General features: G+C 41.7%; 1 protein-coding gene across 3 annotated transcripts in view; it reads left to right on the forward strand.

The window, feature by feature from the left end:
• tmem132e (transmembrane protein 132E) overlaps positions 1 to 16,040 on the forward strand; it is a 544,945-nt gene that overhangs the window by 363,768 nt on the left and 165,137 nt on the right. Inside the window, exon 1 of one of the 3 annotated variants that reach the window (XM_050034273.1) lies at positions 14,789 to 15,542. The exons of 1 other annotated variant lie outside the window; for it this stretch is intronic. In XM_050034273.1, the coding sequence (XP_049890230.1) occupies positions 15,521 to 15,542 (22 nt within the window). In that variant the 5' untranslated portion in view covers positions 14,789 to 15,520. Of the gene's footprint in view, positions 1 to 14,788; positions 15,556 to 16,040 lie in introns of those variants that run through there. One more of the 3 variants, XM_050034256.1, reaches the window with a different exon arrangement.

The raw sequence follows: 16,040 nt of genomic DNA on the forward strand, positions 1-16,040 counted from the left end.
ATTAGTCACAGGATAAAGTCAATGCAGAGTGTGAAGACTGTCTAACATACAATGATAAATAAATAATGGATTTGTGATAGAAATTTTAATGCTCCCACTCTTTTCCATTCATTTTTGTACAATGTGAAAATCTATTCGCAAACTTAAAATGTGCTTGAGTTGTGAAGTCCACCACAGTAAAAATCAAATCCACAATTAATGTAATGAGGTCCCACTGTGCAGAACCTTTATATCAGTGGTTCCCAACTGGTGGGTTGTGGGTCCATTCTGAATGGGCCGCAAGTGACTTGAGAACGTGTCAAATTTGTGAAAAACACACTTTATTTCTGGGACATAGTTTTTATTTCAAAGCGCCATTTCCCGCTGTAGAGTGAATGACTAATGCAGAGCTACTTGACAGAGACGACAAACTAGCTCGACGACATGACGCTGAGTGTATTAAAATGTGTGAACCTTGAACTAATGACTAAGGAGAAATCTGGACCCCGGGGCTGGACCAGTCGGGAACCACCGGTTTTAATCAATCTATATTTAAGTTTTCTGACATTGAAAAGTCTAAAATCAACCATTAAATATTTTGTTCAGTTAGCTACTGACATTATCCCAAACATTTTCAACAATGTTCAAACCTACAGAAATTTGTTATTTTAGTTATGGACACAGGTGTCATTTTGTCGCCGTTGCCTGTCACTGGCGTCATTTCCACTTAGTGTTTTCAGCCAGAAGCTGTCATGTATTGACTTTAAATCCAGTTTTAAGCCACAACCCTTGGTTTTTTAACTATATGTTTTAACTGTATGAAAGATTTTAGTCTTTGGACCTCTGGATCTGAAGTTATCAGAGAAACAAGCTGAGCAAACATTAGCAGCAGCTTGTTTCCAGCTCCTGTCATGCCAAACAGTGTCAGACTGGTTTTTATCACGAAACTGCTTCATTCAGTGCTTTTATGGGTTCACATCACCTGGTCTGTTTGTTTTGAAGGAAGAGGAAGAGACACCTGTGGATAATTTGTCTCCCAGTAAAAACCACTGTATTCACTATCATTCTTCAAATCCTCTCTGAGAGCTCCTAACTTAGCCTAGAAACTCTTAGTTAGGAGTCCTAGCTTAGAAGTGATAGATGAAAGTTCTCAGAGCAACTCTGAGTAAGGAAGGGACAGAAACTTTTACCTTAGTGAGGAGGTGTGGTTGACCCTGTCGCTAGGTGTGATGCATTCTTTTAACAGATGTGATTGGTTGTCACAGACATGCCCTTTTGTGAGCCTACAAGGTGTGGACACCCAGTGGGAATGAAATTAACTGCTGACTGTGAAAGTGATGTCACTGTTAGTGTGATCACTCTGCTGATGGAAGGTTGAGACAGACTCAAGTCATCACTGCTGCACTGTTGCATTTTTCTAGTTTTCCAAATATCTTACTGTTGTGATCATTTTATCTCTGGCATTATAGCATTAGGTTGGAAATGGGAAACCTTAGGAACTATTCAAAGGTCTGAGATGCTCTGTGAATTATTTTTATCTTTACAAGGACTAAGTCTTAGCTTTGAGGAGAAGTTCTAAGAAAACATCACAATTCTAAGATTTTCCTTAGAAAACACTAGGAGCAAGTCTTAGTACTAGGGAGCTTTGTGAATACAACCCCTGGATCTTAAGTTATCAGAGAAAAAAGTTTAGAACACATTTGCAAGTACTAAGCTAGCAGCTGTATCTGACATGCCAGACAGCATCTGCTTTATTCAGTGTTTTTTATCGGTTTAAATTGCCTGGTCTATTTGTTTTGGAGAGGAGGAGACCTCTGCGGAAAGTTAAAAAAAGGTGGGTTTATTTCCCCAAAAGTTAATTTTTCAAAGCAGATGACTGAAGGTAACAGGACTGGAGTTATAGGGTTCCTAAAAGAGGTCAACAAAACATAACTCTACTGAAAAATAAGGCTAACAAAGCTAGACATTCACTCAACAAACAGCTCTAACAGACTGAGACAACGGGGCAACGTACACTGGATGATCAGACCTAAATGCAAAGGGGAAAACTTCCATAGACAATAACTAAAACCAATACATGATGTCAAAGCTCTCTCTCTCTCTGCGATCCATAGGATGGCCTTCTGTATGAAGCCCAACTCCAACCAGGAAGTGACTTCAGGTAACTACTGTTTAGCTGTGAGCACAGCCATCACAACCATACTGGGGCAATGACTGATAAGCATACCATATAGAAATGAATGGAAACCAATGGCTACCTGGAAAAGCAGGAAAAGTGCATCCAAAAAACCCTAACTGTATAGCATGTGTTTAATTAGTAGTTAAGGAGCTAAAACTCAGCTTAAGATTAAAGTTAAAGGGATAGTGCACCCAAAAATGAAAATTCAGCCATTATCTACTCACCCATATGCCGAGGGAGGCTGAGGTGAAGTTTCAGAGTCCTCACAACACTTGCGGAGATTCAAGGGGAGAGAGGGTAGCAACACAATTCCACCTAATGGAGGCTTACGGCGATGACGTTTGAATCTGGGGCGCCGTAAGCCTCCATTAGGTGGAGTTGTGTTGCTACCCCCTCTCCCCTGGGATCCCCGCAAGTGTTGTGAGGACTCTGAAACTTCACCTCAGCCTCCCTTGGCACTGATCACTGATGATTGGAAGTAGGGAGGTGGACATTTATTTATATCAGAGCGTCATGCATTACTTTAAATTTCACTGACAACAGTTGGAAACATACTGCTGCAAAGCATCATATCATTAGTCAGAAGGTTCAGAGTTTGATGTCTTTGTTCCATCGACAAACGTTGACTCTAGCTTTGTACGAGGCATGCTAGCTCTCATGATCAAAACAAGGCAAAGGTGTGGGTGATGGTGTTTTGTATTCCTTCAAAGAGTTCTTGAAACATGCATCCTCTTTGCATGCATCCTGCAATACTTCCCTGCAAAGCTCAGCCTTTGACTAATTGGTTGGTAAATATTTGATGTCAAACATTTGTGTTCTTATCTGCTCATTGGGAAGAGTGGCATAGCTAAGTGATAGGTTCTAAGCAGGTCTCTAATCAGAAGACCGTCACATGCTATCTTTGCCTCAGTTGCTTCATTCAAACAGCTTCTGCTGGACCAGATAAGGGTGACTGATAATATAAATAATGGATGATTTTATGGGTGCATATAAAGGATCAATGATGAAATGTTCCATTTCCCACTGATGGTGTCACACTGGTTATATATTCTTCCTCTTTAATCTGCAAATTATGCCTCATTAAAGCTGCACTATGAATTTAATGTGGAAATACACCGCTCTTATCAGCCTAAATTACAAAGTGAGACTTTAACAGAGGAAACATTCCATCTCCACTAATTGAGACCCTGTAGATTCCCCAAATTACATCCTTGTGTCAGACATTTCTTGTCCACAGGAAGTGATTGATTGAAAATTGAGGGCGGATTTTGAACTGTCTCCAGAACCCCTCAGAGGGATTACTACATCCAGAGGAAGCTGGACTCGTAGATCATTAACCCTTCCCTTTCTTTTGTTATCTTTTTGTATGGCACATCACAGACCAGTCTTCAGAGCAGTTACAATATCTTAAAGTCTCTCTGCTGGATCGTCATTAAGTTTTTCTCAAAAACTATTTTTCCATGAGAGCAAAAGACTGGTGAGGATATTGCATGCGTACCAACAGACTCTACATATACGTGCTCATGTGTACATACAGTACTCTATATGAGGAAGCAAAAGATTAAAAGCCAATTAGTTTTAAAGGTCAAGCAATGTTTGTCGGAAGATCGGGGGAGAATATTAATGAAGGATTTCCATGAGGGATTTGTTTTTAAAAGCAAGGTGATTATTAAGTGAACAACAGATAATAGTATATTAATTCTGTGGAGACACAGAGGTTATTTTTCAGGAAGAGACATGAATAGATAACATAAAAAAACATGTTTACCACCATGTATTTTTCCAGTAATTCCAAATTATGTATTGTTGATTAATCCACGACAGACAGACACGTCATTTTTTTCCAATAAAGAGCAATTAGAAGCTTCTACTTGATTACAAATCCACCTTAGTGATCTCAAGATACTTTCGGTTATGTTGAAGGAAAAGAGATGTGATAGCATGTTTTTTTAAAATATCACTTGATTTTATATTGCAGACTTAAAGTCACCGTGAAAGGGAAATTAAAGCATATTGGTGAAGGTTCTCAGTCATCCAGGTCATGGTTATCCTACGTGCTATGTGGTAATCAACTCAAGCAAGTCCAGTTGCCAACAACATAGAACTTAGGAAGTTAAAGCATCTCTAGCTTCAGTATTGTGACAAATTTCCAGGTCTAACAGAATCAGCACACTCCCTTCGCTTGCAGAGTGGGTCCATGTTAAAGATAATTAAACAGAAATGACTACATTGGCACATATTCATGCTCTTTTGGAAATGTTAACAATGTTTGACACACCTCTTACTATGACATTGCTCTGCTAGCTAGCACATCCTCCGAACTAACAGCCAAGTGTGGTTTGATGTGATGGGCCAGTCGACCAAATCTCATTGGGTCCATGTCATTGGTTCGACAGCCCATTGGTTCGACATCCCATTAGTCCGACTGTCCGCAGTGCTGAACGGCTCGCGGCGGGCATATGGTGCGCCGCGACCGGCTTGAGGCGGAGCAGGCTCACGGCTTATGTGTTTGTCACTTTCTTTTTCATTTTAACCCACACCATGATCTTTTCCTGACCCTAACCAAGTGGTTTTTGTGCCTAAACCTAACCAGACCTTAACCACAGGGCATCATGATGATTTCGGAACGGACTTAGGAACAATGGGTTTAATATGGTCGGAACAATGGGATGTCGAACCAATGGGCAGTTCCCATCTCATTTTACTGGTTATGTTTATGTATCCACCCCCAAGTTCAAGATGAGTCATCAAAAATATGATTACATTTTACAAGAATGGAAAAGGGATTTTGCTGTAAAATCATATAAATCGTATTTGATCAGGTAAACCCTAAAAAATTTATAGTTAACAGTATTTTTTTATTTGGCTGTGTCTTCAAATGAGGATCGGATGTTGGTCCTCATGTGAATTGGGAACATTTCAATCCAGTCTCACCCCGAAGTCATCAAAATCTCGCGCTCGGGCAGTGACTTTTGGTGTCAGACACCGACAAAAAAAGCTGTTCTTGAACGTCGCCATGAAAGGCAGCTGCAGCCAGTGGCGTCATGGGGAAACGTGTCAGGACAAGAATAATAGTTAGGGGGGTGAAAGTCCAAGTAGAGTGGGTGATAGGGCTGGTGGATGGGTCCAACAACCACCAAATTTCACCCAGCAAACAGTGTTTGTGTCTCGGAAGATTCTAAAGCCAAATCCTGTTCTTTTCTCCTAAACCCACATGCATTAGTTGTTAAAGGAAAAATTTGCGTTTGCATCAGTTTGCGTTGTTGTACCAATGTAGTGCGTTTATTTTGAAAGAGACTGTATGTAAACAGTAAATTTCCCATGTAAACAGAAGTCTATTTTGAAAGAAGACAATGCAGGTAACAGGCAGAACTTGACACAGCGTCCCAGAACACCAACAACCAACACACCCAGGGTACCTTTCACGTTGTATCTGGACACGGAAAGTCCATGACCAAAATGTCAATATGTGACAAGGTCAGAGGGAGAATGTGTTAAATATCTGTGGAGTCACCAACCTGCGAAGTTTCCTTGTGCTGTTTAAGAATCAACGTCCAAGGGATGTTGCTCTGTAACCCAGTGGCCAGATGTCACGTTTGTACTTTTCATGTGTAGTGGATGTGTTGAAACTTAAGTATCTTTACATTTCAGTTTTCAATTTAATGTTGTGACAATAGTACGGTTAATGTGTGGTTATGATTAGGCACAAAAACTACTTGATTAGGTTTCGGAAAAGATCATGTTTTGGCTTAGAATAGTCAGTTTTGTCAATACAAACACAGCTCACAATGTCCCAACCGACTTTTGTTTGTCTCAAACAGTCGTCCGCTGCTTGGCAGTCGTCTCACCTTGATTTCACACCATCCTGCTTATGTCCATGTCTGAACGTCTGAACGTCACTTTAAAGTTTTGTTATGATACGTATGAAAAGTGCAAAGGTAACATATCTGGGGTTTGCAGAAACTTAAAATGCCAATATTTTACTCAGGCACCTGGGCTGAGCTTTGAATCCATTTCATGGCTGATATCAGTGAATGACTGAATGAATGATAGGCTGCATCTGGCTTTTATTTCTGTGGTTTTGGCAGCTCTCTGGCCTTGTTTATTTGTCTTGTCAAATCTGCGGCTACACATAAACTGAAAAGACCAATCGGAGAGCAGTTTAGCTGTATAAAAACCAAAACATGATGCGATTGATGCATTGCTTACCCATAAATGTGATAAATGAGAAACACAAACTTCAGGCTGTGCTTCTCTACATTGTGTCTACATTGTAAACACCGCTGGTGGACATTTCATGATGTGACCGCCATGAAGCCAGAAGGCACACATGCTGCAGCAGTGGACGACGGCCTTAACCGGCCCTCGCATCTGTGTTTCTGCTTCATTGTGATGTCATGATGTGATTACTGACATACTGATTCACATCTTACATCTGTTTAATCTGACGGAAATGTGTTAGGCGTGTTTGCACGCCTCAGGGGGCGTATAACATAGCAAAATATATGACAAGTAGCCTGTAGAATGATTTGATCTACTTTACTCTAAATCACCAAAGTGATCTGATTTCATGCAAATACAGGGGCTGGACAAACCCTTCCTAGCGTGACTGAAACTCGAATGTAATTTCCCTGTGCATACAGATGAAAACTGATGGAATATAAAGCCACACAGTTTGAGATAATCCATCTGCAGTCCATTTGTAAAGGTAATCCAGGTCTGACTGAGATGGAAATAGACATTCCTTGGAGAGGGGCAAAAAATAGGACTAACTCCACCAGTGTTTCAAGTGCTAATACAGCCTTCATCCTCGGGCTAACATGTCTTTTCATCTGCACTTTGTGTTGCATTCATAGCTAATTGAATGATAATGTGAACCATTTTAGATTATGGGCCTTTATTTGCATACAAGTCTCAGCAAAAGTGGAATCTGAATAAAGGATAGGGAAATTAAAAGTTGACAAGAAAAAGTGCAATAACTGTGTTTGTTAAGTGTAATCTCACAGTGTAATGCAGAGCGATAAGTATTTTGTCGAGCGAGTCGAGAGGTATTATTTCACCATTCCAAATGTAATAGCAGTGTAGTGAGTAAAAGAAGGGAAGGAGTGAAGGGTAAGATAAAGATCGATAGGGAAACCCTTGGCGCTGGAACATTAGTAATGCTGTAAGGATGCTCTGTCTCTCTCTCTCTAAACCCTCTCAACAATTTTTCCTGACCTTTTACTTGAAGAGACATTTATGCACTTCTCTTCCTCAAGATCAAATGTCTGCCCTCCTCATAACATCCTCTCCATATATTTCTCCTTGACTTGGCAGCCGGCTTTTATGTTTGACAGCTTTTGTATGGACAGCAAGACGTACAGTGAAGTGTTTCATTTACTGTATCTATGGAACACAGCTTTTTAGCCTCAGTCTGCTGAATGCTTTTGATGAGATTAAACAGATAATTCCAGATCCTTGTAAATATGATTATGTAGAACATGCAGCATACCTGGGTAACATGAAGAAGATTGTTGTGTTTAAGTGGACTGTTTGGGTTGAAAGGTGCGTCTGGTTCCCTTATCCCAGGAATATAGGCTTTTCCAGATATTTTGCCCGATGGTAGTAGGGCCTAAAGGCTGATTTATAGCTGTGTGTATACTTGTGCTGTTGTGTGTCTGTGATGCGCTGCAGTTACCCCTCTAAAACAGTGGTTGGTGGTGGGCTTTCTGTGCCACTTTATTGAGTTTCTGTGAAGTGCAGTAAAGTTTGAGTGATTCACCTAAAACACATAAAACATGGCTTAATCAAGCTGCCAGGAACATTGCTGGGCTTTAAAACCAATTTATACAGTGGCCAAAGTTTGTTTCACAATGACCAGATACGTCAGGTGATCCAATGGGACCCAAAAGACTTCTTCCCATAGACTTACACTGAGAAAGATTTTTATGAAATTACTCATTTTGCTGTCAGGATTTGATCAGTTCGGTCTGAACATTTTAAAAGTCTATAGGAGCTGCAAGATTAAATCATTTTTACACTCTTAAAGTTAGCGTAGCACTAAACCAGAGGTTAGCTACTTGGCTAGAGGAAGCTGGCCACTGTCACGCTTGGCCACACTCGGCTGTGCTCAGTGGCCGTGAGTCTGTCGTGCACTTGCTGTATGGGGGCCCATAGTGCAGACGTGGAAATTGAACTTTTTGGCTTCATGTGCCACAGAGCAACTTTCATACAAATGAATGGGGCCCTGCTTCCAGTGCTGTATCCATGTCTCTTAATACATCCACGGGCTTAATAGGGACAGTATTAAACCCAAGCACAACTTTCATGACTCACAGGGTTCACAGACAAAACAGTTGTCCTTTGCTAGGCATTCTTTCCCCACTACTACAACATGCTAATGGTATTATCATAAGCCTATCATGTTTACTTTGTATAAATCAGCCTAGTGGTTAGCAGTGTTTCCCTCTACTCACGAAGCTAGGAACAACAGAAACATTTAACGAAGGTAAAGTACAAATTTTGGCTCCATTATCACTCTGAAGGTTCACAAACAAAACAGTTGTCCTTTGCTAGGTACATTTTCCCCACAAATACATCATGCTAATGTCATTAGCATAAGCGTATCACATTTACATTGCATTAATTAGCCGAGTGGTTAGCAGTGTTTCCCTCCATCGTGAAGCTAGGAACAACGGAAACATTTAACAAAGGTAACAATACCAATTTTTGCTCTATTATAACTCATTAGGGTTACCAACGAAAGACTTGTCTTATACTAGACACATTTAACCACATATCCAACATGCTAACATTGCCTAGGACATTTCTTGTTGTTTAAATTAGCGGAGCAGCTAGCAGACTTTCCCCTACTCATATGAAGCCAGGATAAATCACACACAAGACTTAAAATGCTATTTTGTGGGGACTTTATTGTTTTCACAATTTCTCATTTCTTATCTGTGAAATAAAAGTTAAAAAAAGCTCAGTTTTTACAGAGATAAATGTTTTTTAATTTAGACTAAATCCAGCTAAAATCTGTGTTTAGGCCCACTGAAGTTAGGCATTAACCTCCTACCTTTGAGAAGGAAAGCTTATTTGTCGCACGCAAGCTTTTCTGCATTTAGCAACTGAGAAAAAGAAGCTTGTTGTGGACGTGCATCAAAGTTAATCTACTTCTAAAACACAAGAAAACTCCAAGAAGTGGATTGATGATTAAATTCTCCACCAGGATAAATCAGCAGCATTGTGGTTGGAAACATTTGCTGTTTTCTTATCTAAAGCGTCTGTCTTTGCAGACTGTTATTGGCATAACAGTAGAAGTGGCCTCAGCCTTAAAGTGGCCCGATACTTTCATTAATTGACATCAGACAAAGTAATCTGATGAATACAAAGTGCCTGCAGACTAGACACCCACTCATTCCCCTGCTACACACACACACACACATACACACAGAGCAGATGTTTCACGTAATGGGAGCACAACAGGAAGAGAATTCAATTCAATTTGGCCCGAGGTCTAATAGGACATCAAGTGGAAGAGGAAGGCGATAGGGTTTCACACTGGAAGCCCATCTGTGTCCAGGCTCCCCTTCAAACCCACCTACCCAGTGATGTTGTTAGAGAGAAATGAGACAAGAGCACCCTGATGCATCGTAGGCTGTAATCACCTTCTCAAATGACACCAGAAGGCCTCGGGGTTGAGAGGAAGGGGCAAAGATTTGTTTTGTTTGATGGCATTCAATGCGTGTATTGTCATTGTACAGTTTCATTGGATTTAAAAGGGATTAGGTGACTCCTGAGCGGGAGTCGGGTGACCTTCAGGCGTAACGTGAAAGTATCTGTGTCAATGTTGGTTTACAGTCCCCACGAGGTTCTCAGAGGCAACAGACCATTGTGCTATTGGCACAATATACTTTAGCAAAGTACTTTGTTCCAACAACATCCACAGTCTCCTGCTATCAGCCACTGACCTGTTCCACTCCAGCATTGAAGGCTACACCTTATTTATGATTTTATAAAATATGTTTTCTTAGTTTATAATCACCTGAAAATAAGAATCATAGTGTTTTCATTCCCTTAGAATGAGCTGTTTAAATCTTATAAATGTCCTCCATGTTGCACCGCCATGTTTCTACAGTAACCCAAAACAGATACACCAAACACTGGCTCTAGACAGGGCCATAAGCGTTTTTGTGTTTTCATGACGGCCACCGTAGTTAGCAGCCCCTCTGCAACGGGACGCTCAATGTTAGAAAGACACAGGGGCCGGTTGCACAAAGCACCTTAAGTTAACATTCTTCTTAAAGTCCGAGTTAAGGTATCCTTGAACAAAATTTGGTTGCACAAAACATCCTCAAGTGTTCTCCTTAAGGTTTTCTTAAAATGTTTACAGAGGGATTTAAGTTTTTCTCCCTATCTTTGTCTTATACTTAAGGAATGTCTTAAAGTTTGTTCCACCGTTGCACAAAGAGCCTTGGTAAACACAATTAGGACAAAAACATAATGTACCTCTGACTCTATCGCAACCGCAACATTGTTTAGTTTATAGAGATGAATGAGAAAAATTAAGGCATCACAAGAAGAGTGTTATACAACCAGGAGAACCCAATGGACTCACTTAATGAAACTGATTTTGCACTTTAAATTTTACCAGAAGTCAGTTTATGATTGTGACCATCTGGGGCTGAGACACTCAACTTTCCAAAGCTGCGCTCCTCCAGCCCCTTTACAGTTAATGATTGCTCTGCAATTTTATTCAATGGGATTTTTCCAGGCAGTTATTAGCAAGGTATTTCAGGGAAGGTGTTTCCACATGTAGTCCTTTTTAAAACAAACTGAACTCAGTCCTCTTAGGACGCATTCACACTGGGGCCATTTAGTCTGCTTTAAATGAACCCTGATCTGCTTCCACGGATAGTTAGGTTTGTTTGGAGTGAGCCTGAACTGTGGTGCGGCCCATCGAGCGAACCCTGTTCTGCTTGAAAACTGGGGGTCGCGGTTCACTTGCAAGTGAACCCTGGTGGGGCTCGCTTACAGTGGGAAATGCAAACGGACTATCCAGCAAAAATTGAGGAAGTGAACCAAAGAAAGGAAGTGACGTAGAGCGCAGTGCATTTTGGGTAGAAAAAAAAACAAAGCCAACAGCGCAAACCGGGAGTAGCAGAGGTAAACAAAGAAAAAGTTAGAAATGGTCTTGTGGGCAGACGTGGAGTAGTGAGGATGTGCAGGCGCTTATTGAGGACTATCAGAGGACTATATATATCGCAGTTGCTTGTGGCCAATCGATAAGCTGGGTTTTCTTCTTCCCCATGCTTTTTTTCTTCCTGGTCAGTGGTCGCTTCGGGCAATACCACCCCCAAATAAGCAGCTGTTGTAACTACGTGATGTTGGCTTGGTTTGCTGTTTGATGTATTCTACATTCCATATCTGGAGACTCGCAGTATCTTTCATAGACCAAACTATTCCTCGTCCTGTGTCCTTGCAAGCGTTTCGGGTTGACGTGATTTCATCCGTTTTTCCAGGCACCCCAGTGCAACAGCATGTGATCTGGAGGGCTCAATACAATGGCAAAGAGCAAAGCTAATCTGCAGCGCTTTGTGTTCACAGTGCACAGGTTAAGCGAACCACACTGGTGGACTTGAAGCGAACTGAACCTCAGGAGGTGGTCTGAGTTTGGTTTGCTCTGAGTTCTTTTAGGGTGTTCACATATGTGCAAAAAATGCTGAGTCACAGCTTTGAGTGTGCTTCGAGGGCTGAAAAGGACCGAGTGTGAACACACCCCAAGTCTTCAGTGTCATACTTGAGGAACAAACGTTAGGTGCTTTCTGCAACTGTCCCCAGATTTTTAAGGTGAAACTGATTTATTCCATGTTTTTACCACTTTAAATCATTATTTCTGTAAGGGAAGAAGGGATCTGTGGATAATTCAGCTCCTGGTAAAAACCTCCTGAACATCTGGATCTTAAGTTATCAGAGAAAAAGGGGAGCACGCATTAGCAGGGCTGGGCTAGTGGCCTGTCTGCGACAAGCCGAACAGAGTCAGAGAAACATTAATTTGTAATGTGAAACTGCTTTATTCAGTGTTTTTAGCATTTTTAATCATCTGGTTTGTTTGTTTCGAAGAGGAAGAGACCTCTGCAGATAATTCAGCTCCCGGTAAAAATCTCCTTAACATCAAACACTGAAAGACTCCTAGCTGGGAGTTAAAGTTTCAGCTGGTTGCAATCTTCTACACACTGCTCCTTTAAAGGGTAACTTTGGTATGTTTCACCCTTGGCCCTGTTTTTTTCATGTTTTATGACTAATAGGAACAGCAATTTCTGAAACTGGTCCAGTATTGAGCAAGACAACTGCAAAACAGGCTGCTGTGTAACCACTCAGAGCTTAGGCATCCTCCGTGTACAGTATTTCCACTAAAAGTGTTTGTTTTGGCTACTGACAGGCTCAGATTATTATTCTCAGTGTCTGTCAACATTTTGGGAAGGATCACTACAGAGATTTTTGATAAAGAGTAAGATCCTCAGAAACAGCCCCAAAATCACAATCACTAAAGCCACCAGATGCCATTTAAATAAACAGTAATTTTATATTACAACAAGACAGTAAGTGACAAATCATATGTCTCTGATAGAACACAGTTACAGAATATATCTTTGTTGCTGTCATTATAATATAAAAAGACCACGAAGACAGCAGGGCTATTTAATACACATTTATCATAGCAGATGGAGAGGAAATCAATGTGATATGACTTTTCCTCAGAGACAGCGCTCCAGAGTATGTTGATATTGAGATTTTGAAAAGAAAAGAGATTCTGGAAATCTCCTATAATTTGTTAAAAAATAATGAATATTGACTTTTGTAAAACATTTGTTCTGATGTTCAGAGAGTCACAGCCAAAGGCAGCAACACATCTAAAAACACATCTCCATAACCAGCATAGTGTAAACTGTTTTGATCGTGTTTGGAGGATTTTCATCTTATTTCAATAAAGACTGAGATGATATCTTGTATCAAGCCGGGATTATTGTACGAAAAAAAAGTAAAAATGAGAGAAGTCACAATCAGTCCTGTGTGGAGAGAGATCCTGTCCCTTTGAATTTGAGTTATTTTTGTGTATTTTACCAATTTCCTGGGGTAATTGCTTCACGTCGCCAAACTGCATCTCACACTTCACTTACTCTCTGCTCCTGCTGCACCCTGTTTGAGTTGATCCAACAGCTAGATTATATTGCACATCACTGATGATGCAAACAGCCACATATTGCGCCGTTATTGTCTCGCACGCGCTCAGATAATGCCAGCAAGCTGTTGTGGAGCCACAGTTTTACCTTAAGTTCCCTGATGTGGCCCCGCAGCCTCCCTGTGTTTAAATGAACAGATGCAGGGGAGGGAAGCAGTCGAGTCAGAGGCAAACTGCTTTCAAAACTAAATTACCATTAAAAAAAAACAGCAGCAAGCTGGAAACCATTTTGTTTTGGGCTGTTTGGCCAGCAGCAGGTGCTTGTGGAACACATGGAGACATTTCTTTAAGAGCCTTGCTCAAGGACACCTCAACAGTAGTTTGGGAGGCAGGGGGAAACGTTATACATTCACTTTTAAAAGTCCCAGCAGGTTTTGACATTCAGGTTTCCTCTGAGCTGTAGGCAACTGCTGCCTCGAGACACAGTGAAGGAGACGTGGTCTGTAATGCTCCTGCAATATCTTCTAACTTTTTAAACACAGCAATAAAATACAGCTTTGGTATTAACATTGGCAGACATGCTCGGTGTATATCCGTCTACGTGAGGCCCATATTCTCCTCTTTCCTGAGGCGAGGATTGGCAGCAGAGTCTCGCAGTGTTGCTATGTTGTCATGCGACCGGTAAAATATACAGTAATGGTGGGAGATTTGAACAGTGGCTCCACGTTTGGATCCGGGAGAGAGTGAGGCAGATGGCGCTCTGGTGGAGGAGCCCTTAAGGAAGCTTGTGGAATGCTGTGCATGTTTGTCGCTTTTAATGTTGATCAAGGCGAGAGCAGCTCTACTTTCCAAACACACACACACACACACACACACACACACACATTCCTGCGAGGTAGAGAGCTTTTGGTCGATAAAGACTAGACAGCCTCTAAGTAGCCTCTCTCATCATTATAGTTCCTCCAGCCTTCTCTATGGCTACGACTGCTCATTTGTAAGTGCGGGATGTTTCCCCGGCTGCGGCTTCATCTTTTGTTGCCCGCACTGTTTGCCATTCAGTTTATGGGGCCCACACACACACACAGACACATCCATGGATCCCTCTCGCTTTTATTATGGGAATTCCAGGCACATGTGAGAGAAGCAGGGAGGCAGTCCAGATACCCCTCCCCCCTCCGGCCGGTATCCCCTCATTCTCATGGATTTCTCATGGGGCTAAAGCAGACGAAAGGGGGGGGAGGAGGAGGGGGGAGGAAAAGGAGGAGGAGGAGGAGGAGAAGGGGAAGGAGAGCTAGGCTAATTCATCAATAATCTTTACCTAATCCCTCCCTCTCCCCTTCTCACTCTCTTACTCTCTCCCTCTCTGCCTGGAGGCATTCAAGCAATACATCCATCCCCCGCCCCACCTCACACACACACACATACACATACACACACACACACACACACACACACACACACACACACAAGAGTCTGCCTGAACACGTCCAGAGGGAGAGGATGAATCGAGCTGGAGAGTGTTATTCCTTTCGCCTCCATATGTGTGTCGGTGTGTGTGTGTGTGGTGTGAGGCGAGTCCTCTGAGAGGCTGTGTGTCTTAGCTCTGACCGGGAGCTAAAATGGTGATTATAGACTAGAGACTAGGTGTGGCAAGATGGGGCGGCGTCAAAGGCTTTGTCTATAGTTCCCGTACAGCCCACCAACCGGGAGGAGGCTCTGCCTGTCTATCAGAGTCTGTCCTGGAGCCATGCACAGTCTGGGATTGAAAGAGCTGCTGCGCGGGGCTGAACCACTCTTCAACCAAGACCCAAGCCACGGGGAATTAGACAAGCACAAGTTCAAGAAGCTCGGTGGAACCTTTGTAGCCAGATACAAGAACATGACCAAGTGAACAAACTGCCGGAGCATATTGCTTTTTTTTTTCTTCTCCTTTTTACGCCCTCATTTATTCTTCCTTTTGCAGCTCATGACAAAGATATTTTTCTAAAGAGAAACCCAGAAAAGAAGACAAACTTCTGCAGAGTGCCCACTGAGTATCAAACCTTCTGAAGAGGCTTTCCTTTTGGGGAATTTAAAAAGATCTTCTTGATTTTCTTTTTTTTTTTTTTTTTCAGATTTAAAGGATGCGATTTCAATGATAAAACCATTTGGAATATGGGACTTTTAATCTATGATTTGGACCATGGGGACAGGAAACTATGTTTTTGTGCTCAGCTCTGGGTAATTTTGATAAGTATGTCACATTTATTCTGTTTGTTCTGCGCTGATTTTGCCCTACTTTGATTCCACTGTCGTAACTTAGGTGTTAAGCTATGTTGACTTGTTTTTCTCAACAAGTGCGGCGCAGTGTGATGAAGTGTGTGCACTATTCAAACACAAACACAAGTGTCTGGTTTTATTCTGTAGCTCAGACTTGGCTTCATGTCTCCTGTGAGTTTGTATCTGTTTTAAAGATTTGGAAGAGTTTTATGTTTCAGTACAAACTGTTGAATAGCCAGACACTGATTGAATGTGTCGCTACATCTCAGACTGACAATGACAATGTGAGCAGCATGTGTCAGTGGAATGCCGGTGCTCTGGATGCTTTACATGTCCAGTTATCATCTGATTAGTGTGTGTTGACCTTCTCCCCTTTGCCTCTTTACGGCTGACTGAGCAGACCTCTGTGACTTCCTGCTCATACTTCATTCATCATTTTGATTCACTGACCCCTCCTCC

This window comes from Epinephelus moara, chromosome 3 (assembly GCF_006386435.1).
Source record: "Epinephelus moara isolate mb chromosome 3, YSFRI_EMoa_1.0, whole genome shotgun sequence".
In the NCBI taxonomy this organism is placed as follows: Eukaryota; Metazoa; Chordata; class Actinopteri; order Perciformes; family Serranidae; genus Epinephelus; species Epinephelus moara.